General features: G+C 50.0%; 1 protein-coding gene across 1 annotated transcript in view; it reads left to right on the top strand.

The window, feature by feature from the left end:
• Positions 1-24,142, top strand: part of MEGF8 (multiple EGF like domains 8) — a 295,542-nt gene that overhangs the window by 141,142 nt on the left and 130,258 nt on the right. The window contains 2 exon segments of the mRNA XM_029577448.1: positions 7,644-7,849; positions 10,758-10,868. Coding sequence (XP_029433308.1) covers positions 7,644-7,849; positions 10,758-10,868 — 317 coding nt within the window.

The following is a 24,142-nucleotide window of genomic DNA, read 5'->3' as shown; positions in this document are numbered from 1 at the left end:
CCGGTTGTCGGATCATCTTTTTGTCTTGTGGAGTGGCCCTTGTTCCCGTACTTTTTCAAATCCACTTCTGCCAGGAAGTCAGCACTGCCTACTACATCTGTGAGTTACCATCGCTCTCTCAGAGCTTTCCCTGGAACCAGGTACTCGCTCCTCGAGGGCCTATACATTCCAGCTCCTGGGCTTCTATTTATTTATTTATTTATTTATTTATTTATTTATTTAAATCTTTTTCTATGCCGTCGTTAAGGTGGGTACCGTCACAACGGTTTACATAAAGGCACATAAAGTAATGCTATTGTAATCTTACATTTTACATGGGTGCCATCGTATCAAGAGATTTGCAGGGCACCCATGTAAAATGTAAGATTACAATAGCATTACTTTATGTGCCTTTATGTAAACCGTTGTGACGGTACCGACCTTAACGACGGTATAGAAAAAGATTTAAATAAATAAATAGAAGCCCAGGAGCTGGAATGTATAGGCCCTCGAGGAGCGAGTACCTGGTTCCAGGGAAAGCTCTGAGAGAGCGATGGTAACTCACAGATGTAGTAGGCAGTGCTGACTTCCTGGCAGAAGTGGATTTGAAAAAGTCCGGGAACAAGGGCCCTCGAGGAGCGAGTACCAGTTCCAGACTGCAATCTACAAAGTAAAAGAGAGGGTGAGGCCCCCGAGGAGCGGGTACCCCTGGTTAGTCCGAGGAGGCAGAGTAGCGTAGATAAAACAAATCCATATCCTTATCCAAATCTATCCGTATCCTTGCTAACTCGATGTGCTAGCAAATTCTAAGACCTTAAATATCCGTCGCGGGTGATGTCATCTTCGGGGGACGCCCCCGAGGTTCGCACCATCGCCAGTACTTCAGTCGGGGCCGTGCCGTGCGCGTGCCCCTAGGCCTCCAGGAAACATGGCGGTTAGCAGCGTGGAGCCGGTCCGGGGACGCCGGAGTATCTCGGCAGAGAAATGCCGCAGCAGCCAATCTTCCCGCGGGCAAAGAGGGAGGTGCCAAAGAGGTGAGGAGGGCGGAGAGAGGGCGTTGGGAACCAACGGACACAACAGGTTCATGGTTTTGGGGGAGCATTATCAGTTCCGAGCCCTCCCTTTCGGGCTAGCTACGGCTCCTCGAGTCTTCACCAAGGTGATGGTGGTAGTGGCGGCGAGCCTTCGTCGGGATGACATTTTAGTTCATCCCTACCTGGAAAATTGGCTCATCCGGGCAGAGTCGGAGGAACTTTGCACAGAGGCGAGGCGGTACGGTTGGTTTTGCACCAGCTGCACTCCCTCAGTTGGGTTGTCAATTACACCAAGAACTAGCTGTTCCCATCCCAGGTGCTGGAGTTCCTGGGCGCTCGAGTCGACACGAAGGTGGGGGAAGGTTTCCCTGCCTCAGGGCAGGATAGAGAAGTTGATGTCTCAGATTCTCCGCCTGCTGCACCTTCCTTTACCCACGGCGTGGGATTATTTGCAGGTTCTTGGTTCTATGGCGTCTACCCTGGAGTTGGCTCCGTGGGCCTTTGCTCATATGAGACCTTTGCAGAGGGCCTTGCTTTCCCATTGGGACCCCAAGTCAGAGGAGTTCCATCTACCCTTGCCGTTGCTGGAACCGGCCAGGTCCAGCCTGGATTGGTGGTTGGTCCCAGATCACTTGCTTCAGGGCATAGAATTGGACAATACCCGATGGATAGTCGTGACGACTGATGCCAGCTTGACCTGTTGGGGGGCAGTCTGACAGTCACATTCAGCACAAGGTCAATAGACGCCTCAGCAAGCCCGCTGGTCTATAAATCGTTTGGAAACCAGGGCAGTACGCCTAGCGTTACGACACTTTCTGCCACTTGTCCAAAGCCAGGTGGTAAGGATCTTGTCAGACAATGCGACCACCGTGGCGTACATAAACCGACAGTGGGGGACGAAGAGTCGGCTGGTGGCCTCCGAAGCGGACAAATGGCCTGGGCGGAAATCCATCTGACCCGCTTAGCGGCATCCCACATTGCTGGGGTAAACAACGTTCAGGCAGACTTCCTCAGTCGACAGCGGCTAGATCCCAGAGAATGGGAACTGTCCATGGAGGTGATGAGGTTGGTGACTCGCCGGTGGGGGATTTCCCGGCTCGACCTAATGACGACTCGACTGAACGCAAAGGCGGCTCGCTTCTTCAGTTGCAGACGGGAGCACGGAGCAGAAGGGGTGGATGCCCTGGTCCTCCGTGGCCTCCAGACCTTCTCCTCTATGTGTTCCTCCCTTGGCTGTTGGTGGGGAAGGTTCTAAGATGCATAGGATCCCACCGAGGACCAGTCATTCTGGTGGCTCCGGAGTGGCCTCGAAGGCCATGGTTTGCAGATCTAATCAACCTAGCGGTGGATGCTCCCCTGCGTCTGGGTCATCTACCTCGCCTTCTGCGTCAAGATCCAGCATTTTTTGATCAGGCGGATCGCTTTTGTCTAGCGGCTTGGCTTATGAGAGGAGACAATTGAGAAAGAAGGACTATCCGGAGGCGGTGATTACCACTCTTTTGCGGGCTCGAAAGACATCTACTTCCCTCGCTTATTCTCGAGTTTGGAAGGTGTTTAATTCCTGGTGCAGTGGGTTGCGCGTGTCCACACGGAAGGCCTCTATCGTTCATATTCTTGCGTTCTTGCAGGAAGGTTTGAAGAAAGGACTGGCGTATAGCTCTCTCTCAGGGTCCAGGTAGCAGCGTTAGGTTCCTTAAGAGGTAAGGTTGATGGTACTTCCATTGCAGGGCATCCGGACGTCGTTCGTTTCCTGAAGGGAATCAAGCATTTGCACCCGCCAGTGAGGTCAGTTTGTCCCTCTTGGAGTTTGAACTTGGTGCTTCGGGGGCTCTGTGGTTCTCCCTTCGAGCCTATTAAACGAACCACGTTGAAGGACTTAACGCTTAAGGTGGTGTTTCTAGTAGCTATCAGTTTGGCTAGGCGTGTTTTGGAGCTTCAGGCATTATCTTGCAGGGAGCCTTTTTCATGCATATCACGGATTCTGGGGTTTCGCTCAGGACAGTACCTTCGTTTCTACCTAAGGTGGTTTCGGCGTTTAAGTGGAGTTACCAGCCTTTCCAGAGGTGGATTCTGGCTCTCCTTGGTCTCAGGACTTGCGGAAACTCAACGTTCGCAGGATCCTTATGCGGTACCTGGAGGTGATTAATGCCTTCCGGTTGTCGGATCATCTTTTTGTCTTGTGGAGTGGTCCTAAGAAAAGGTGTAAGGCTTCCAAGACTACTATTGCCCGCTGGTTGAAGGACACCATTGCTTCGGCGTGCATATGTCATGGGCGTCCAGTCCCTGATGGTCTTAAAGCTCATTCCATCAGGTCGCAGGCGGCAGCGTGGGCGGAAAGCCAATGTGTTTCGCCTCAAGAGATTTGCAGGGCAGCTACTTGGAAGTCCCTGCATACGTTTGCTAAGCATTACCATATAGATGTCCGGGATCCGGTTATGGATTCGTTTGGCGGCAGTGTGCTTTGAGCAGGACTCTCTGGGTCCCACCCCATTTAAGACAGCTTGGGTACATCCCAGCTATCTGGACTGATCCTGGTACGTTCAGGGAAAGGAAAATGGGTTCTTACCTGCTAATTTTCATTCCTGTAGTACCAAGGATCAGTCCAGATGCCCGCCCAGGGGATGCTTGACAGGAGAGTCCACTCAGCTGATTGTTTATTCTCTTTACAGAACCTTCTTTTCTTTCCACAGTGTTGAACACCTACATTGCCACATGGTTATTTTTTCACAAGTTATGCTGTTTACGAAGTTGCTCTTGTTGATCTAGTCATTGGTTGCTAAATTTACTTCTTTTGCTTTGATATTGAGTATACTGAAGGATCGCAGGTGGCACACCGGGTTATATGGGGGTGCTTTTCACCTTTTCTCTGACTCCATCTGCTGGAAGGGAGGCATAACCCAGCAGTCTGGACTGATCCTTGGTACTACAGGAACAAAAATTAGCAGGTAAGAACCAATTTTCCTGTATCAAGTCTTTTCTTTGGGGCAGAATTCAGCCTCCTTGTAGGTAGCTCAAGCAGGTTTGCCTTCGGGTTCTGGCCATAAAAGGATCAGAAAGGAACAGGAAGAAGAGCTGGAGTTGGATCTCAAGCAAGTCAACAAAGCTTTGAGAGTGTCTCATTTCAAGATGAAAATTTTAAAGTCAATTGTGATGGCAGTAAGTCAAGAGGAGTTCCTTATGTCCTTGGATCTGATGGAGGTGTATCCTGATAAGGGAGGATCATCAGAAATATCTTCACAGGGTGGTTCTGGAAGAGCCTTTCCAGTTTTGGGCTCTATCCTTTGATGTGGCCACTGCGCCAAGAACCTTTGCCAAAGTAATGGTGATAATGGCAGCTCTTCGTCAAGAAGATATTTTGGTTCATCCTTATCTGGACAGTTGGTTGATTTCTGTGAAGTCAGCTCAGGAGAGCGAGATGGCTACGATCAGAGTGATACAGTTCCTTCATTCTGGGATGGGTTGCAATTTCCAGAAGAGCAAGCTGATTCTGTTCCAGACCTTGGAGTATCTGGGGGTGTATTTTGATACAAGGGAAGGTTGGGCATATCTCATCAAGGAGAGAATCCAAAAGCTACAGGGGCAAGTGAAAGCCCTTTTGTAATTTGGAGTCCACAGCCTAGAGCTATTGGCAGGTGTTGGATTCAATGGTGGCAACATTGGATTTGGTTCCTTTAGCGAGGGTTTACGTGAGACCCTTTATTTATTTATTTGATTTATATTCCACCTTTCAGTTACTTCAAAGCTACAAAGAAACTTGCTGTCAAGATGGTCACCTCAGTTTCAGTTTTACACCAAGAGATTGGCATTGCTGGTTCAGGCCAGGCAGAGTTTGCATTGATAGCTGATACCCAGTCATCTGAAGGTGGGGGTAGATCTGGACTCCCCCTCCTGAATTACAGTGATGACCAATGACAGTCTGCTTGGTTGGAGAGCACATTGTCAAGGTCAGATGTCTCACAGTGCTTGGACAACAGTGGAGGCCAAGTGGTCTAGCAACCGTTAGGAAACAAGAGCGGTAAGGAAGGTGCTATTGCATTTTGCTCCTCTTCTGAAGGGACAGACGGTCATGATTCTGTCAGATAACACAATATTGGTATGTAAATCACCAAGTTGGAACCAGAGGGTAGCCTGTTAATTGAATGAGTAAAATAGCATGTAAGGATGACATCGGCAGCTCACATAGTAGAAGTGGAGAATGTGCAAATTGACTTTCTTAGTCTGAGCTTTCAGTATTCAGGAGAGTAGTTTCTGTCGGAGGAGACGTTATCGTTGATAGTAAACAGATGGGATTGCAAGAGATGGAATTGATAGCATTCCGCAGCAAAACCAAGGTGAGGTATTTTCCCTGTACGTACCCTGATCAGTCAAGACTCCTGGGTTTCAGACTGATCCGTGGTACTACAGAAACAAAAATTAGCAGGTAAGAGCTAATTTTTCCATTTTCAGTTGAATAAGTGAAAAAGATTTGTCAGGATTGGATACCCTGATTCAGAAGTGGCTGGTAAGAAGTTTTCTTTATGTGTTTCCTCCTAGGCCCTTGGTGGACAGGACCTTGCAAAGAATTTCAGAGCATCAGAATCTCGTGATTCTGGTGACTCCAGATTGGCCAGAGTGCCCCCCCCCCCCCCCCGGTATGCAGATCTGGTAAGAATATTGGAAGAGAGTATAGTGGCGTTGCCTCAGTTCAGGATGTTGTTCGTCCAGGAACTAATGGTGCACCAAGACCTGTCTTGATTTTGTTTTACAGCCTGGCCCTTGAAAGGGCTCATTTAGTTAAGAGGGCTTACTCCCTGAAGGGGGGGGGGGGTGAGTACTGGCTTAAGAGTCTGGAGGATTTTTGAGGCTTGATGTTTGGGCAGAGGTGTGTTGCCAAAGAGAGCCTTGATACTGTTGATATTGGACTTCCAGCAGGAGGTGTTGAGGATTTAGCCCTTAACTCCCTGAAGGCAGAGGTAGCAGTTATTGCCTGTTTTAAAGGACTTTTGGAGGGGCTAAGTTGTTGTCTGTCCATTGAGATTTTTCCAGGTTCCTTCAAGGGGCCAAGCATATTCATTCTCCATCATGGAGTTGCTTCCTGCCTGGGATCTGAATTTGGATTGAAGTTCCTGAGCAGGCAGCCTTTTAAACCAATAAGGAAGGATTTGATAAAGCGTCTCATTCTGAAGTCAGTATTTCTGGTGGCAATTTGTTCCGCCAGGTGTGTTTCAGAGTTGCAGACTTTGTCGTGTAGAGATCCTTTCCTGAGTTTTTTTGGATGAGGTGGTGTCTATTCACACAGAACCTTTATTCCTGCCTACGGGTGGTTTTAGCCTTTCACCTCGACCAGGTAGTTTGTCTGCCCTTTTACCAGAAGGATTCATGTTGGGAGGAGTATGGTCAGTTGCATCAGCTAGATTTCAATTCTGTTTGAAGATGATTAATGACTTTAGGAAATCAGATCATCTCTTTGTTCTTTCAGTGGCCTCAGAGGGTAGGCAGGTTTTAAAAGCTTCAGTAGCTTGGTGGATCAAAGAGACCATAGTTGCAACCTGCGTGGATAAGGTCTTCCTCTCGTTACCAGGGCGCAGGTGGTGTTGCCGACTGAGATTTTCAAGGTGGCAATTTGGTCATCTTTGCAAAGCATTATTACCTGGATGTCCGAGCCAGGGAAGAAGCAGAATTTGCTTGAGTGTCTTGAGAGCAGGTTTGGCAGTATCCCGACTAGTTGAGGGGTAGCTTGGGTATGTCCTATGCGTCTGGACTGATCTGGCTGCATGAAGAAGAAGGAGAAATTTATTCTTACCTGATAATTTCCTTTCCTTGAGTATAGCCAGACCAGTCAAAGTCTTTCTCATGCATCTTTTCAAGTGTTCTTAGGATAGCATGGTCGCTGAAAGACTCTGTTACAATATGGCTGAATCCATGTTTTTGTGTTCTGTTCAGGTAAGGATAACTATTAGATTCCTTGTTTAATGTTTAGAGTGTTTTGATCTTAGGTGCTTGTTTCCTGGAAGTCCTTTGGTTTCAAGGCAGAGGATTTTGCTTTGCACCTTGTTTAGCTTGTTACATAGAATACTGGCAGGCTGAGTACATGGGATATTATAAGGGGTGATGTCAGCGAGCCTTTTGTTCTTTGTCTCCATCTGCTGGCTGGGTGGCATAACCTATGCGTTTGGACTGGTCTGGCTGGATTCAAGGAAAGGAAATTATGTATTTATTTATTCATTCTTATATACCGCTCCCACAGAGTGAATCTGGTCAGTGTGGTTTACATTAAAATTCAATACAATCATAAAAATACAAAAATTCAATAATACTTCCAGTAAAAAATAAAATAAAAACTAAAACTAAAATCTGCATCTGAAGGGTGCCTGTTGCCACCTTTCCCTACCAAAAATACAACCAAATGGTTAAGGTGGGAAAAGCCAATATTTTGCCTGTTTTCAGAAGAAATGTTGGCGCTTTCCACCTTAACCATTTGGTTGTTTTTTGGGAAGGGGAAGGTGGCAATAGGCATTCTTCAGATGCAGATTTATGTTTTAGTTTAAGTTTTAATTTGTTTATTTGTTTTTACTGGAAGTATTATTTAAGTTTTTGTGTTTTACAATTGTAAAATGTTGGTAAGAATACATTTCTCCTTATCTCCTTCAGGTCTTCTTGTGGTGTATTATGAAGCAAACACGACCGAAGCTGCCGGTTTTAATGCCACCTACAAGGTACACAGGTGCTTTCAGAGCTGTGCAAGCAACCAGGAGTGCAAGAATGGGCTCTGTGTATGTAAGAATCGTTACACCGGGCCCAACTGCGAGATAGAAATCTGCCCGAGGAACTGCAGTGGTGGTGGAGTGTGTAACCGGGTAAGACATATCCTGGGCTTGGAGGGAAGAGTGTTTAACTGGCTAAGAGGGTCCTGAGACAGTGTGTGTCCCAGAAGGGGAGAGAGGAGGATATAACTGGGCAAGAGGGTCCTTGAACTTGGTGGAACATAGTAAAAGTGATATATTACAGTGTTTTCTGTTCTCTTATAAGCACTGATCCTAAGATCTAAACATGAGAACATAAGAAATTTCCATACTATGTCAGACCAAAGGTCTATCAAGCCCAGCATCCTGTTTCCAACAGTGGCCAATCCAGACTACAAGTACCTGGCAAGTACCCAAACACTAAATAGATCCAATGTGACTGATGCTAGTAATAGTAGTGGCTATTCTCTAAGACATCTTGAGTAATAGCAGTTAATGGACTTCTCCAAGAACTTATCCAAACCTTTTTTAAACCCAGCTATACTAACTGTGCTAACCACATCCTCTGGCAACAAATTCCAGAGCTTAATTGCGCGTTGAGTGAAAAATATTTTCTCCTATTAGTTTTAAATGCGCTACTTGCTAACTTCATGGAGTGCCCCAGACTTTCTATTATCCAAAAGAATAAATAACGGATTCACATTTACCTGTTCTAGACCTCTCATGATTTTAAAACCCTCTGTCATATCCCCCCTCAGCCGTCTCTTCCCCAAGCTGAACAGCCTTAACCTCTTTAGCCTTTCCTCATAGGGGATCTGTTTCATCCCCTTTATCATTTAGGGTAGAAACATTGGTATAACTTGGGTTATATATTATACATGAACTGTTATTTACAAGAGGTGAGGTAGCTATATAAGGGATTGAATACTTATAAGAGGATTATGGGTATAGCTGGTTGGGGTAACATATGTTGAAGGGGGAAAGGTGAAAGGAGGGAGAGGGTAGAACAGGTTTAGGTATTATAAGGGTATTAGGGGGAGAAGAGGGGTAGAAAGTGTAAAAGGTGAAGAGTAGAGGGGTAAAGAGTATCAGGGGGAAGAGACGGGTAGAGAGGTAAAAGGGTAACGGAAAGAGAAGGGTAGAGGGGGAGAGCGAGGAGGGGGGGGAAAGCTGGCAGGTTGAGAAAAGGGGAAACCCGGGGAGGAGGGAAGAAAGGAGGAGGGGGGCGTAGAAGGTAGGGGAGAGAGATTGCTAAGGTGAAGACTGTTGCGGTAACGGGTGAAAGGTGGGAGTTGAAGGGAGGAAAATAGGAGAAGTCAAGGAGGGAAGAAAGAGATGGTTAGGAAGGGAATTTTGAAAGTATTTTTTGAGATGCGGTGACCAGAGTTGTACACAGTACTCAAGGTGCAGTCTCACCATGGAGCGATACAGAGACATTATGACATTTTCCATTTTATTCACCGTTTCCTTCCTAATAATTCCTAACATTCTGTTTGCTTTTTTGACTGCCGCAGCACACTGAACCGACGATTTCAATGTGTTATCCACTAAGATGCCTAGATCTTTTTCCTGGGTGGTAGCTCCTAATATGGAACCTAACATCGTGTAATTATAGCATGGGTTATTTTTTCCCTATATGCATCACCTTGCATTAAATTTCATCTGCTATTTGGATGCCCGGTCTTCCAGTCTCGCAAGGACCTCCTGCAGTTTATCACAATCCACTTGTGATTTAGCTATTCTGAATAATTGTTTATCATCCTTAAATTTGATAACCTTGCTCGTCGTATTCCTTTCCAGATCATTTATAAATATATTAAAAAGCACAGGTCCAAGTACAGATCCCTGTTTACCCTTTTCCACTGAGAAAATTGACCATTTAATCCTAGTCTGTTTCCTGTTTTTTAACCAGTTTGTAATCCACGAAAGGACATCGCCTCCTATCCCATGACTTTTTAGTTTCCTTAGAAGCCTCTCATGAGGGACTTTGTCAAATACTTTGTGAAAATCCAAATACACTACATCCAATGGTTCATCTTTATCCACATGTTTATTAACCCCTTCAAAAGAATGACGCAGATTTCTGAGACTACTTTCCCTTGGGTAAATCCATGCTGACCGTGTTCCATTAATCCATGTCTTTCTATATGCTCTGTGATTTTGGTCTTTAGAATAGTTTCCATTATTTTTTGTTGTGTCATGCATTGATGATAGATGTGATCTGATTATTCTACTCTATCATGCTTTGAAGCATTTTGTGCTTATTGTGAAAGAATTAGGCATTATTGGGGACATTTTGAAGTGGATTTCCATGAGTAAATTGTGGGAAAAATTCCCTTGGAAATTTCCTTCCTCCCACTCCGATATCCTCCAGTACATTATCCCACACTATCCACAGCATGCAGGCTTTTCTGTGTAGGGAACTAGGGCAGTGCCAGAGACAGGGTTACGGTAAGCTGGATGAAGTACGCGCCCTTTATCCCACTTACTGTGTACCCGCGGTGCATATGAGGTAAAGCATCCATGCGGCACCCGCTGTCGCAGGATTGCTAACAAGCACCACATCCACTTTCAGAACTGCTCTCTATCGGAGAAATTTTCAGGCTATCCGCAGGGATCGCAGCCCCTTGGGTACAATGCAGCCATGGGCTTGCAAGTGGAGGCCAGCGGCACACAGTCGCTACTTAGTACCCACATACGTTGGCACCTGTTTTGAAGCGGATGCAAATGCACCTATGGAAAGTGCATGTGGGGCTTCAGAATTAAAGCCCTGGATGTACATTTCCTCCTCTGGCCTAACCTCGTCCCTTTTTTGCCACTGGTAAAGGTGTCCATGCGAAGGGCAGGGGGAAGGTTTTCACTTTTCACTGGCCCCTTTTCTGTGGGTGAACAGTGGTTTACCCTCTGTAAAAAGGTTTGAAGACTGCTCTGCAAATGACTCAAAAATTATTTTTGCATTTATTTATTTGTTTGTTTGTTTAATTTTACAATTACTGAGCCTCACACTCCTGTCTCTCCTCAGATTCTCGGGTTGTGTATCTGCAGTGAAGGATTTGGGGGTGTAGACTGCTCTGTCCCGCTAGATTCAGAAAATATAATCTGGGAGACTATCATCGATACACAACTGACCGCAGTGAGTACTCCTCCTCCTCCTCCCCTCACCCTGACATATTGTTACTGCCACTGGGCACCCAGGATTGCTCCATAGCCAAAGGGAATACTCAGGAACCTGGCTGAGCCTGTTACAGGCAACGGAAAACGGTCCAGAGGCCCTCCTGTGATCTTCCCTGAAAGCTGCCGCGGCAGCAGGAAGCAGGTTTCACTGGAACATAGTCTTCTTGTGTCAGGATTAACTAGTGGCAATTATGAAGGGGGCGCCTTTTCCCGGGGCATCTGAAGTATGCATAACAACTTTCTCTGAAAAATTCCCAAAAGATTTGATTTTCTATTTATTCATTACCATGCATTCTGTCACTAGATTGTGAATTTATACTCAAGAAGACATTGAGGCCACTTGCACAAAGCATCAGTTCCTGGTCATACCCCGGGTCAGTCCAGACGAGTGGGTTTATGCATCCCTACCTGTAGATGGAGGCAGAGAACAAAACTTTGAGGCACTGCTACATATCTGAGAGGGCCACCTGCAGTCCCTCAGTATTTCTCTGTCTCCAGCAGATGGCAGAGGTGCAAACCTGCAGTCTGGAGTTAAAATAAAAAAAAAAAAAAGGAATAGGAAGAAGATTCCGTTCCCAAGGTGTTGGGTTTCTTCGTGGGCCATCCCGCGGGTGGAGCAGGGCGAGCGGGGGCTTGGTAACCCCTGTCTTGACTCGGCCCTCATTGGCGGGGGGGGGGGGGGGGGGTTGATAGCCAGGGTTTCTAGTTTGTTTGTTTATTTATTTATTAGCTTTTATAAATCGACATTCGTGGGTACATCATGCCGGTTTACAATAAACTGACCCTTCTCTCCCTCAGGCTCCTCAGCGTGTGGCCTCTAGAAGTAGGGAAGTAGTTCTGTTCCCTTTTCCTTTCTGCCCTTGCTAGAACAGGTATGTTTCTTTTAAAAAAAAAAAAAAAAAAAAAAAAAAAAAAGAAAAGGATCAAGAGAAAGGGAAGGAGAGAGGCTGTGGCAGGGCTGAGGCAGCGAGTAAGTTTCTTTTTTTTTTTCTGCCAGGAGGCAGGCAGGAGGGAGTGGGCCGAAGAGCCTTCGTTTGTGGCCGAGTGCTGCATAGTTCAGCACCAGACAGCGTCGGGGACGCTCGCATTGGCAGCGTCTGTTTTTAGGCCCGACCGAGCCAGCATGACGGCTCCCGTGCTGCGCAACAAAGTTGTCATGGCTACGGTTTGAGGCGAGCTTGGCTCGACTCAGCCTCCTTTTGCCGCGATTGTGCCTCGGGGGGGGGGGGGGGGGGGGTGGGACCTCCTTGAACCCTCGGGGGGTGGCAAATACATGAAGGCGGCTGGGCCGGCTCCGGGGGGTGGTGTCAGAGGAGCTGGTGTCCATTTTGGTAGCGCATGCTGAGGTGCTGGCTGCCATTTCTGAGTCCCGGGTCTCCCTCCCACGCTGTTTCTCGTGGGAAAGGACCCTGCTTGTGGCAGGGGACGGGGAGGAGCTTGGGAGGTCACTGATCAGGATCCTTCCTCCACGGATCCGGAGGTGTTTTCCACAGATTTTGTTCTTCCCTGTACGTACCAGGATCAGTCCAGGACACCTGGGTTGTGACTCCGCACCAGTAGATGGAGACAGACTAAAACTTGTGGGCGGAGCCATATATGCCCCTGTGCCAGTCACAGCCCCTCAGTCTTACTCTGTCTCCAGTAGATGGTGCAGGTCCGGTCACAGCTCCTCCCTGCCCTGATTCTGGTACTCCGTCAGGGTTGGTTTTTCTTTCCTTTGGGTTAGGCCAGGTTAGGCTTTTGGTGTTGTAATTGGAATTTTTTGCCAAATTGTCACTGACGTCCGTTTGCCCTGCCTCCCAGGGGGGTTGAGAGGTCCTGAGGGGACTACCCCCCCCCGGTTGAGGCCACTGCTAGGGTCGAGGACCCGGTTTGCCATTTAGCAGTGTCAGGGGTGACACCGGGGAGCCCGGTTCACTCACCCCTGCTGGACTAGGGCTCCAGGACCGCGGACAGCGACAGGCCTTGTTTTTTGTAAAAAAAAAAAAAAAAAAAGTTTGTCTGTTTTTTCCGGCTCTCTGTTCCTTGTGTCACCGCTCTCGGGGGGGGCGCCGCTGACAGGGGGGAAGCTGCTCCTTGCGTCGCCGCTCTCGGGGGGGGGGCGCCGCTGACAGGGGGGAGGCCGTTCGCGCGACTTTGCTTCTTCAATTTGATTTCTGTTGCGGCCCTCTTCGCGCCGTTTTCGCCGGCATGCCTCGTGGCTCCGCTTGCCGAGCCTGCGGCTCGGCGCGCGCGCGTCTCTCTCGCGACGGTCTTTGCGCTTCCTGCATCCCGGGCGATGAAGGGTCGTCCGGGACGTCTCGGGGGGCTCGTGTGCGGCGCGCGCGACCACCGCCGAGCGGGGGGGGGAGCGTTGGAGAAGCCCCAGGATTTGTTCCCGCTCAGCGCGGGAGTGGCGGCCATTTTAGCCACGGGCCGCGAAATGGCGCGGGAAGCGGCAGGGCCTGCGGCCTTGCCTCCGGCGCTGTCTCCTCAGCGGAACCCGGCCGGGGGGGGTCCCTCGGGGTACCCGGGGTCCCCGGGGAGCCCAGCGGAGGCTGATTCGGGTTCCAGCTCCTTTTCAGAGGACTTTGCTCTTTTGCTGCGCAAAGTCCTGAAATGCAGGAAAAGTAAGGGCAAGCGCGGCCGGAGGGAGTCCCGCAGGGCTCCGCCGCTGAAGAAGGCCAACGGTGGGGCCCCGAGTGCTTCCAGGGGGAAACGTCCTCCGCGTGGCGTCCCACAGGAGGCGGACCTGGATTCCTCCACGGGGGCAGACACTGATGCCTCTGAAGAGCCACAAAAAGGGACCGATGACGTGGCAGGGGACGGATCCGCTCCAGCTGCAGCAGGAAAGGCGTCACAGGCAGCGGAGGGCGACGATCCCAAGGTGGTACGACTATTCCGTAGGGAAGAATTGCCACCTCTAATTCCAGCCATTCTCCAGGAACTGGGAATAGACCCCCCTCCTCCGGCGGTGGTTCGGCAAGAAGCGAACATGGATCCGGTCCTGTTGGGCCTCACGGGTCCGGCAGTGGCTTTTCCGTTCCATTTTTCTTCGACGGACATCATGTTCCGGGAATGGGACACTCCGGAGTTAGGTTTGAAGGTCAGCAAGGCCATGGACAAGCTTTACCCTCTCCCGGAGGATGCGCTGGACCTTCTCAAGTTCCCCAAGGTGGATTCAGCGGTTTCGGCGGTAACCAAGAGATCTACTATTCCAGTTACGGGAGCGACAGCCCTTCGGGATCTTCAGGACAGGAAGCTGGAAGTACAGCTCAAGAAGATTTTTGAGGTTTCAGCGCTAGGAATTCGGGCCGCCATGTGTACGAATTTCGCTTTGAGAGCTAGCTTGCGCTGGGCTCAAGTCCTCCAAGCCAATGCGGATCTTTCGGCAGAGGAGGCAGCACAAGCGGATAAGTTGGAAGCGGCAATAGCATATGGTGCAGATGCACTCCACGATCTACTGCGCACTTCGTCTAGATCCCTGGTGGCGGCTGTCTCGGCGCGCCGCCTCCTGTGGCTCCGCAACTGGGCGGCGGATGGCTCTTCTAAGGCTCACCTCGGGGCGCTGCCTTTCAAGGGTAAGTTACTGTTTGGCAAGGAATTAGATGATTTAATGGCTTCCCTGGGGGAAAATAGGGCTTTCAGGTTGCCTGAAGATAGATCCAGGTCGCGGTCTTCCTTTGCATCCAGGTCCCGTTTTCGTGGGCCCAGGAAGGCGCGCCCTCAAAGGTCGTCGGGGCAATCGTACAGGTCTTCCTCCTCTCGTACCCCACAGTGGCGGCAGCAGCAGCAGTCTTTTCACCAGCAGTCCTTTCGTGGGAGGCGCTATGGTAGACCAGGGGGTGCCCTGGCCATCATGGCGCCCAAATCTTCACAATGAAAGGAGGTCGGCCCTTCTCCCGCCGCAGCCTCAGCACGCCGTTCCCAACGTCGGGGCGCGGTTGCTGTCGTTCTACGAGAGATGGGCCGGAATAACGTCGGACCAGTGGGTCCTCACCGTGATAAGACACGGCTACGCGTTAGATTTTGCTCGCACTCCAGTGGACAAGTTCCTTGTGTCACCCTGCAAGGCTCCCGAGAAGAAGGCGGCGGTGCTAGACACCATCCGCCGCCTAGAGGACTTGGGAGCCATCTCCCCCGTTCCGGTCGGCCAGCACGGCGAAGGCCGTTACTCCATTTACTTCATCGTACCAAAGAAGGACGGCACGTTCCGACCAATTCTGGATCTCAAAGGGGTGAACCGATGCCTTCGCGTTCCTCGCTTCAAAATGGAGACGATCCGGTCAGTCATCGCCGCGGTCCGGCCAGGCGAGTTCCTGGCCTCCCTGGACCTCACGGAGGCGTATCTTCACATAGGCATTCAGCCGTCGTTCCAACGCTTCCTCAGATTCTGCATTCTGGGCCGGCATTACCAGTTTCGGGCGCTCCCGTTTGGGCTCGCAACGGCCCCTCGTACATTCACGAAGGTGATGGTCGTGGTGGCGGCGCAACTGCGCCGAGAAGGTCTTCTGGTCCATCCTTATCTGGACGATTGGTTGATTCGGGCGAAGTCCGAGGATCAGTGTCGGATGGCGGTGGCCAGGGTCCTCCATCTGTTGCAGTCCCTGGGATGGGTGGTCAACTTCAGCAAGAGTCATCTGACACCCACACAGTCCTTGGAATATCTGGGAGCTCTTTTCGACACGAAGCAGGGCAAGGTGTTTCTGTCGCTCGAAAGGAGGGGCAAACTGCTAACTCAGGTGCACCGCTTGTTGTCTCTTCGCCAGCCGCGGGTCTGCGACTACCTTACGGTCCTGGGGTCTATGGCTTCCACGCTGGCGCTGGTTCCCTGGGCGTTCGCTCATCTGCGACCCTTACAGTCATCCTTGCTTTCCCGTTGGAAGCCGGTCTCGGAGGACTTCCATTTACCGCTTCCTCTACTGGGACACGCGAGGTCCAGCCTGCGGTGGTGGCTGGATCCAAGTCACCTTTCCGCCGGAGTCTCTCTCCTGGTGCCCAGTTGGACAGTGGTGACCACGGATGCCAGCCTCTCCGGTTGGGGAGCGGTCTGCCTAGGGAGCTCAGTTCAAGGCCTGTGGTCAGTGTCGCAAGCCCAGTGGTCTATCAATCGCCTAGAGACCAGGGCGGTCCGTCTGGCTCTGCAGGCTTTTCTACCATTGCTGCGGGGAAAGGCAGTCCGAGTGTTGTCGGACAATGCGACCACCGTGGCATACATCAACCGGCAGGGGGGGACACGGAGCCCCCAGGTGGCAGAAGAAGCTCAGCGCTTGATGGCCTGGTCGGAGCTACATCTCAGCAACCTCGCAGCGTCTCACATAGCGGGAGTCGACAACGTGCAGGCGGACTATCTCAGCCGTCATCGTCTGGATCCCGGAGAGTGGGAGCTGGGGGACGAAGCATTTCTTCTCATTTGCGAAACGTGGGGGGTGCCCCACATGGATCTGATGGCCACGTGGCACAACGCGAAGGCCCCGCGATTTTACAGTCGACGTCGAGAGCGGGGGGCAGAAGGCGTCGATGCGTTGGTGCTTCCCTGGCCTACGGATGTGCTGCTTTACGTGTTTCCCCCGTGGCCGATGATCGGCAAGATTCTACGGCGCATAGAGTTGCATCCGGCCAACGTGATCTTGGTGGCACCGGAGTGGCCTCGCCGGCCGTGGTTCGCAGACCTCATACAACTGGCAGTAGCGGCACCCCTTCGGTTCCAGGGAATGGCGGCCCTACTCCATCAGGGCCCCGTCTGTTTGGAGGATCCGGATCACTTCTGTCTCGCGGCATGGCTTTTGAGAGGAATCGTCTGAAGAGAAAAGGTTATTCAGATGCGGTGGTGGCCACGCTGCTGCGTTCCAGGAAGCAGTCGACGTCTTTGGCTTATGTCCGTGTCTGGGTAGTCTTTGAGGACTGGTGCGTGCAGCGCGGGGTGGCCCCCACTTCGGCTTCCGTCTCTGATGTTCTGGCGTTCCTCCAGGCGGGTCTGGCCAAAGGTCTGGCGTGCAGTTCCCTACGGGTCCAAGTGGCGGCGCTTGGGTGTTTGCGAGGTAAGTCTCTGGCGCTTCACCCGGATATTGCTCGTTTCCTTCGGGGTGCTAAGCACCTTCGCCCCCCGTTACGTCTTCCTTGTCCGGCTTGGAACCTCAATTGGGTTCTTTCCGCTCTATGCACGGCGCCGTTTGAGCCCTTGAAACGCGCAACTCTTAAGGATCTCACTTTAAAGACGGCATTCTTGGTGGCGATTGCCTCGGCACGGCGGGTTTCCGAGTTACAGGCCCTGTCTTGTAGGGAACCTTTCTTGCGTATCTCCGATTCGGGGGTTTCCTTACGGACGGTTCCTTCCTTTCTTCCGAAAGTGGTCTCGTCGTTTCATGTGAATCAATCGGTGGAGTTGCCCGCTTTTGCGTGCGGAGGCTCCTCTGTTACAGAGGAGAGGGAGTTACGGAAGCTTGACGTGCGGAGATCCCTTCTCCGATATCTGGAGGTCACTAATCCGTTTCGGGTCACAGATCATCTGTTTGTCCTCTTCTCTGGTCCAAAGAAAGGAGCTGCAGCGTCCCGCACAACGATCGCTCGTTGGCTCAAGGAGGCCATTGGTTCAGCGTACTTGGTGAGGGGAAAACCTCTTCCTGTGGGGCTGCGGGCTCACTCGACTCGATCTCAAGCAGCGTCCTGGGCGGAAGCCTCTCAGGTGTCGCCTCAAGAGATTTGTAGGGCGGCCACCTGGAAGTCGTTGCATACTTTTATCCGGCATTACCGGCTGGATGTCCGGGCTACCGATTCCGGGGGTTTTGGAGAGAGGGTTCTCCGAGCGGGACTCTCTGCTTCCCACCCTCAGTAGGTTGCTCTGGTACATCCCAGGTGTCCTGGACTGATCCTGGTACGTACAGGGAAAGGAAAATTAGTTTCTTACCTGATAATTTTCGTTCCTGTAGTACCAAGGATCAGTCCAGGATCCCGCCCGCAGTGCTGCGCTGAAGTAACGGAGAGTCCGCTCTGTGTTTTTGATTTGCTCTGTTTCGCTTGTTCGCTCTCTCGGTTGGAGAGCCCGGTTCCAGAAGGGGTGTTTCTTCCCCGTTAGTTAGCGGTATCTAGTTTTGTTCACTTCTCTGGTTGTGTTCTACTTTGACATTCCGTAAGACTGAGGGGCTGTGACTGGCACAGGGGCATATATGGCTCCGCCCACAAGTTTTAGTCTGTCTCCATCTACTGGTGCGGAGTCACAACCCAGGTGTCCTGGACTGATCCTTGGTACTACAGGAACGAAAATTATCAGGTAAGAAACTAATTTTCCTTTCTCCTCCATAAAGCTTGTTTAGCCAGAAAGGAGTTAGGACAAAGAGATCCTTACCTAAAATGTCTCGGATGGCCAAGAAGGGCAGAGGGCCGGTGGAGTCAGGAGGGATCCTGCGCATGTTTGGACTCAGGTGGGCCCCAGCAGACGCATTCTACTAGGGTGCAAGTGACCTCGTGGGCGGAGTGTCAACTGCTTTCTCCGCAGGAGATTTGTAGTGTGGTGACGTGGTCTTCTCTTCATACTTTTACCAAACATTACGCTTAGATGTGTGGGCCCCAGAAGAGGTGACGTTTGGGGGAGAGTGTTTTGTGCATGGGTCTTTCGAGTTCCCGCCAAGAATAGAGGGGCTTGGGTACGTCCCACTTGTCTGGAATGATCCGGGGTATAAACAGGAAAGAAAAATTGGTCCTTACCTGCTAATTTTTGTTCCTGAAGTACCATGGATCAGTCCAGAGACCCTTCCCCATTTTTTGAAAGACTTCCTCGCTTCTGGATGTTGCTGCGCTGATATGTGATATATTCAGAGTAATGAAAAGTGTACTTAGTTTCAGATGTGCATTCTGTCAGGTTAAGAGGGCCTAGTTTTTTCAGGGGGCTCCAGGGGCAGATTGTGGGAAAATACTGGCCCGGGGGATTTTTCTCCATACTGGCCCATGGGTACCCAATTACACATACAATTTGGTGAGTCACCAAATACAGAATAAAGGGACCATAAAATATACACAGACAAACCGAACTGGAAATCACAACAAGTTAGACTGTATGTAATGCAGCATTGGAAAAACAGAAAATACCATCATTCCTCATAAAACATCAAACAATAAAATCAAGAACTATAAAACATCACAATAGGAAAATCATACTAAAAATATATATTTCAAAACTGCTGATGAGTAGAACCTCCAGTAATTTAACTCAGGGAAATTTTCAAAAATTTGTATATAACACCAATAAAATATTTCAAAAGAGCAGACATCAAATAATATTCAATAATTAAAACTAATAAGGATTTTAAAAAGCCCCTACTGTCCCCTTCTGTGGGAGCTCTTGATTTCCAGGCACCCTGATATTGTCGAGGATTAGGAGGTTATCCTCTTTCTCTCACACATACATGCCCATTCTCTCTCACACATACACTGTCACATTCATACACATTCATGCTCTTATATCCACCATAACCTCTCGCTCTCACTGACACTGACACACTCTCAGGCTCTAAGACACTCTCCCCCCCTCCACACACAAACTCTTACTCCCTTGGATTTTCTCATACACACTCATGCTCTCACACTCACTGGCTCCCTCACATACACACAAACACACACACCCAGGCAAGCTCCCAGTCATTCTCACACACACACACACACACATACACACTGACCCCCAGGCAGGCTCCCATTTATTTTCACACCACTCCCTCCCCATCCCCCAGACATGCACACATTCATTCTCACACACACGAACCCCAGGCAGGCACCCATGCATTCACACACATACACCCCCAGGCAGAGTCCCATTCATACACATGCACACACTAAAGGCAGACCCCCTCTCTTTTGCCAGCAACCTCGGAACCTCTCTCATTCCTCTGCTGCCACTGTCACTGCTGCCACATGGCTATTGGGGAGGTGCCAATTGCTGCTACTGACACTGAAGCCCATTCTGCTGCCTCCTCTGTGCAGGCCCCGTGGGCTTCCACTTTCTCCATGCTGATCTCGTACATTGTGAGATCTGCATAGAGAAAGTGCTATTCTTGCATATGCCCAAAGATTACATGTGCCAATCACTAAAAAGTAATCTATTTTTTTTTGCCTTTGCTGTCTGATCTTAGTTTTCTAATTGGTTGGTCACAGGATTTTTTTTTTCCACCTTCCCTTTCTTATTTTTTTTGCCAATTCCTTTTATATTGTCTTTTTTCTCTTTCTTTTCTCTCCATCTTCTTCCCTCAAACACACAGTCAGTTTCTCATTCTCACATGCATTTCTCTCTCTCTCACACACACACACACAGGCTCTCACTGTCACATGCTCTCTCATATAAAATCATTCATACACACAGTCTCTCACTGGCACATGCTGTCTGACTCACACACACAGGCTCTCTCTCACTCCCACATGCTGTCTTGCTCAAGCACAGGCTCTCACTGTCACATGCTCTCTCTCATACAATCATTCATACACACAGTCTCACTGGCACATGCTGACTGACTCTCACACACACACAGGCTCTCTCTCACTCCCACATGCTGTCTTGTTCAAGCACAGGCTCTCACTGTCACATGCTGTGTCTCATACAATCATTCATACACACAGGCTCTCACTGTCACATGCTGTCTCTCATACAATCATTCATACACACAGGCTCTCACTGTCACATGCTGTCTCTCATACAATCATTCATACACACAGGCTCTCACTGTCACATGGTCTCTTTCATACAATCATTCATACACACAGGCTCTCACTGTCACATGCTGTCTCTCATACAATCGTTCATACACACAGGCTCTCACTGTCACATGCTCTCTTTCATACAGTCATTCATACACACAGGCTCTCACTGTCACATGCTCTCTTTCATACAATCATTCATACACACACACACACAGGCTCTCACTGTCACATGCTGTCTCTCATACAATCATTCATACACACAGGCTCTCACTGTCACATGCTGTCTCTCATACAATCGTTCATACACACAGGCTCTCACTGTCACATGCTCTCTTTCATACAGTCATTCATACACACAGGCTCTCACTGTCACATGCTGTCTCTCTCACACACACAGAGGCACTCACATGCTGTCTCTGCAAACATTCAGGTCTTCACTCTCACACACAATCTCTCAACTCATCTCATACATGCAGACAATCTCAACTCATCTCATACACACACTCTACAGACCCTTTCAGACTCTCTCTCACCTCTGGGCGGGTCGCTGCAGGATGGGATCTGCAGCGGCCCTGATCTTCTCAGGCCGCGGCGGCCCTGCTACCGGGCCTCTTCTTCTTCTCGGGCCGCTGCGACTTGGGGATTCGCGGTGGCCCATAAGCGCTGCTCCTCTTCTGCACACGCTGATGCTCCACCTCCTTCCTGCCCACGCGGCTCCGTGCAACGTTTACTTCCGGGGCCGCGCAGGCAGGAAGGAGATGGAGCATCAGCACGTTTAAACGCAATCTCTTTCTTCGGGCCATGGTGACGTGAGCCTCACCACGGCCCTGCCGATCTGCCTGTTGCAGCACTGCATGAGCCTCCCTGCGCCCGGAGGCATTGGCTCCCCTCAGGATACCACTGCTCGTGGCACCCCAGGCCCAGGCCTAGTGCTTCCACCAGCCCTGCCCGCAGGTTTCACTTCGGGCTGCAGCGCCAGCAGACCCTCTTCTTGTCTTTGGCCAGGAAGTTTAAAAAAAAAAAAATCATGTGATGGGAGCGACCGGCCCACCGGGGGATGCCCGATCCCCCAATAGGCCAATCCGCCCCTGGGGGGCTCTAACCTTTAAGTATTTGTTTGCCCCAGGTTTACTGGGGTTTATTAAAGTAGATATCTTGGCTTGGGTACAGGTCAATACTGAGGGACTGCAGGTCGCACTCAAACGGGCCGATTCAGTAAAGTCCGCGGGAGAGCGGACAAACGCCCGCTCTCCGCGCGCACAGGCCACTCGCCTGTGCGCGCAATTCTGTATTTAAATTAGGTGGTGCGGTAGAAACGGGCAAAAGGAGGCGCTAGGGACACTAGCACGTCCCTAGCAACTCCTTTTGACCCAGAGCGGCGGCTGTCAGCGGGTTTGACAGCCGACGCTCAATTTTGCCGGCGTCAGTTCTCGAGCCAGCTGACAGCCATGGGCTCGGAAACCGGATGCCGGCAAAATTGAGTGTCCGGTTTTCGGCCCGACAGCCGCCGCCCATTTTACTTTTTTTTTTTTTTTTTTTACTCTTTGGGACCTCCGACTTAATATCGCCATGATATTAAGTCGGAGGGTGCACAGAAAAGCAGTTTTTATTGCTTTTCTGTGCACTTTCCTGGTACCAGCAGAAACTAGCGCCTACCCAAAGGTAGGCGCTAATTTCTTAAAGTAAAATGTGTGGCTTGGCTGCACATTTTACTTTCTGTATCACGCGGGCATACCTAATACGGCCATCAACATGCATTTGCATGTTGAGGGCGCTATTAGGTGCCGTGGGTTGGACGCGCGTTTTCCGCCCCTTACTGAATAAGGGGTAAGGGAAAACGCACGTCCAAGGGCAAGTTAACTGTATCGGCCTGTTAGTTATTTAGCAGTGCTTCAAAGATTTGTACTCTGCCTCCATCTGCTGGTAGGGATGAATATAAACCCACTTTTCTGGACTGCTCCGTGGTACTTCATGAACGAAAATTAGCAGGTAAGAACCAATTTTCCTTTACAACCCTAAAAGCAGTGATATGACTGTATCAGGCTTCATAGTAAATGATGTCAGAAAAAGAACAATTGTCTCAACCAGTTTGCCCATTGGTTTTGCCAGCACTGCAAGGATATATCTCAGCTGCCAACCATAGTGTGTGACCACCTGCTCGATTTCTCCGTATTCAGGATAGCCTTTGTCTTCCTTTTTTGCACACCAATGTGTAGGATAGAAGAGTAGGTTTAATCTGCACTTGATTCCTTCCAGCACCTCACGTTTCCCATGCACAAACAAAAGACTCTGTAATAATCTAAGCAGCCAGCTACATCCCATCCTCCTAGGGCCCCCTATATATCCTACCAGACAGATCTTGCTGTGTGAGCACTATGTTTCTACTAGGACTTCTGGTTAATTAGATGGCCTGCATTGGGCCATGGTTCCAACTGATATAACAACATTGGACTTCCAAGAAGGATGGGTATGTGGGGTAGAAAAGGGGGCCATAGTTAAAGCCCAGACTTCAGTGAGCATGGGCGCGGCCAGGTGGTTTAGACAACAGCCTTACTAGTTTTGGTGGCTGTGGAGATTAGACCTAAACGGGGTAATAAGACTTGGAAGGAGTCTGGGTGTTGGATTAAGCATTGATCTTGTAAGTAGGCAAATTGAAGAAGACATGGTCTGAAATGGCAGACAGCACATTTAGCAGATTTTAGGAATGCTTGGGACAGATAAATAGGGCAGTAGTAGGCAAAGAGTTGAGAAGTCAGGTAAAATATAGGGAGTACCCTGTTTCCCCGAAAATAAGACAGTGTCTTATATTAATTTTTGCTATCAAAGATGCACTAGGCCTTATTTTCAGGGGATGTCTTTTTTTCCATGAAGAAGAATTCACATACCGGTATATTGTTGAACAAAAAAATGAACTCGCCCCTCGAGGGCCTGCTCTCCCTGCCTCGGTACCTGTATTCAACTACTTCTGCCTGCTGGGATCATTTTTAACTTGCTTCCTTTTCTCCATTGGGAAAAACTGAAAGGTGGAGGCTGCTGCTGACTCAAACCTAGAAAATGACCACTGATGTTACTGAATCCTGAGAGAATGGGGCGTTCCCTGTACGTACCCGGATCAGTCCAGACACCTGGGTTGTGACTCCGAACCAGCAGGTGGAGACAGAGCAAAACTCGACGGGCTCCCTACATATAGTAAGGTGCCACCCACAGCCCCTCAGTCTTTCTCTGTCTCCAGCAGTTGGGGCAGGTCCACCCACAGTCTCTGGGATCCCTGGGGTCTAGTTAGTCAGGGATTTTCAAAACAGATTTAGAGAAGGGAGGATTATTGCTAGTTTTCTCTTCCTTCTGTCAAAAAAAAAAAAAAAAAGAATTAATTATTTTTGAATTTTGTAGAAGACAGCTCCCGTCGGAGTAGCCTCCCAGGGGGACAGGCAAGTCCTGAGGGGATTTTTCCCCCCTGGTAGAGGCCGCTGCTGGGGTCGAGGACCCGGCCCCTCTGGCAGCAGCGTCGGGGGTGACACCGGGGAGCCCGGTTCACTCACCCCCGGTGGAGCGCGGCAGCTTCAGCACCCG

This window comes from Rhinatrema bivittatum, chromosome 14, assembly GCF_901001135.1.
Source record: "Rhinatrema bivittatum chromosome 14, aRhiBiv1.1, whole genome shotgun sequence".
NCBI classification, from domain to species: domain Eukaryota; kingdom Metazoa; phylum Chordata; class Amphibia; order Gymnophiona; family Rhinatrematidae; genus Rhinatrema; species Rhinatrema bivittatum.
This window is presented reverse-complemented; position numbering and strand designations above follow the sequence as displayed.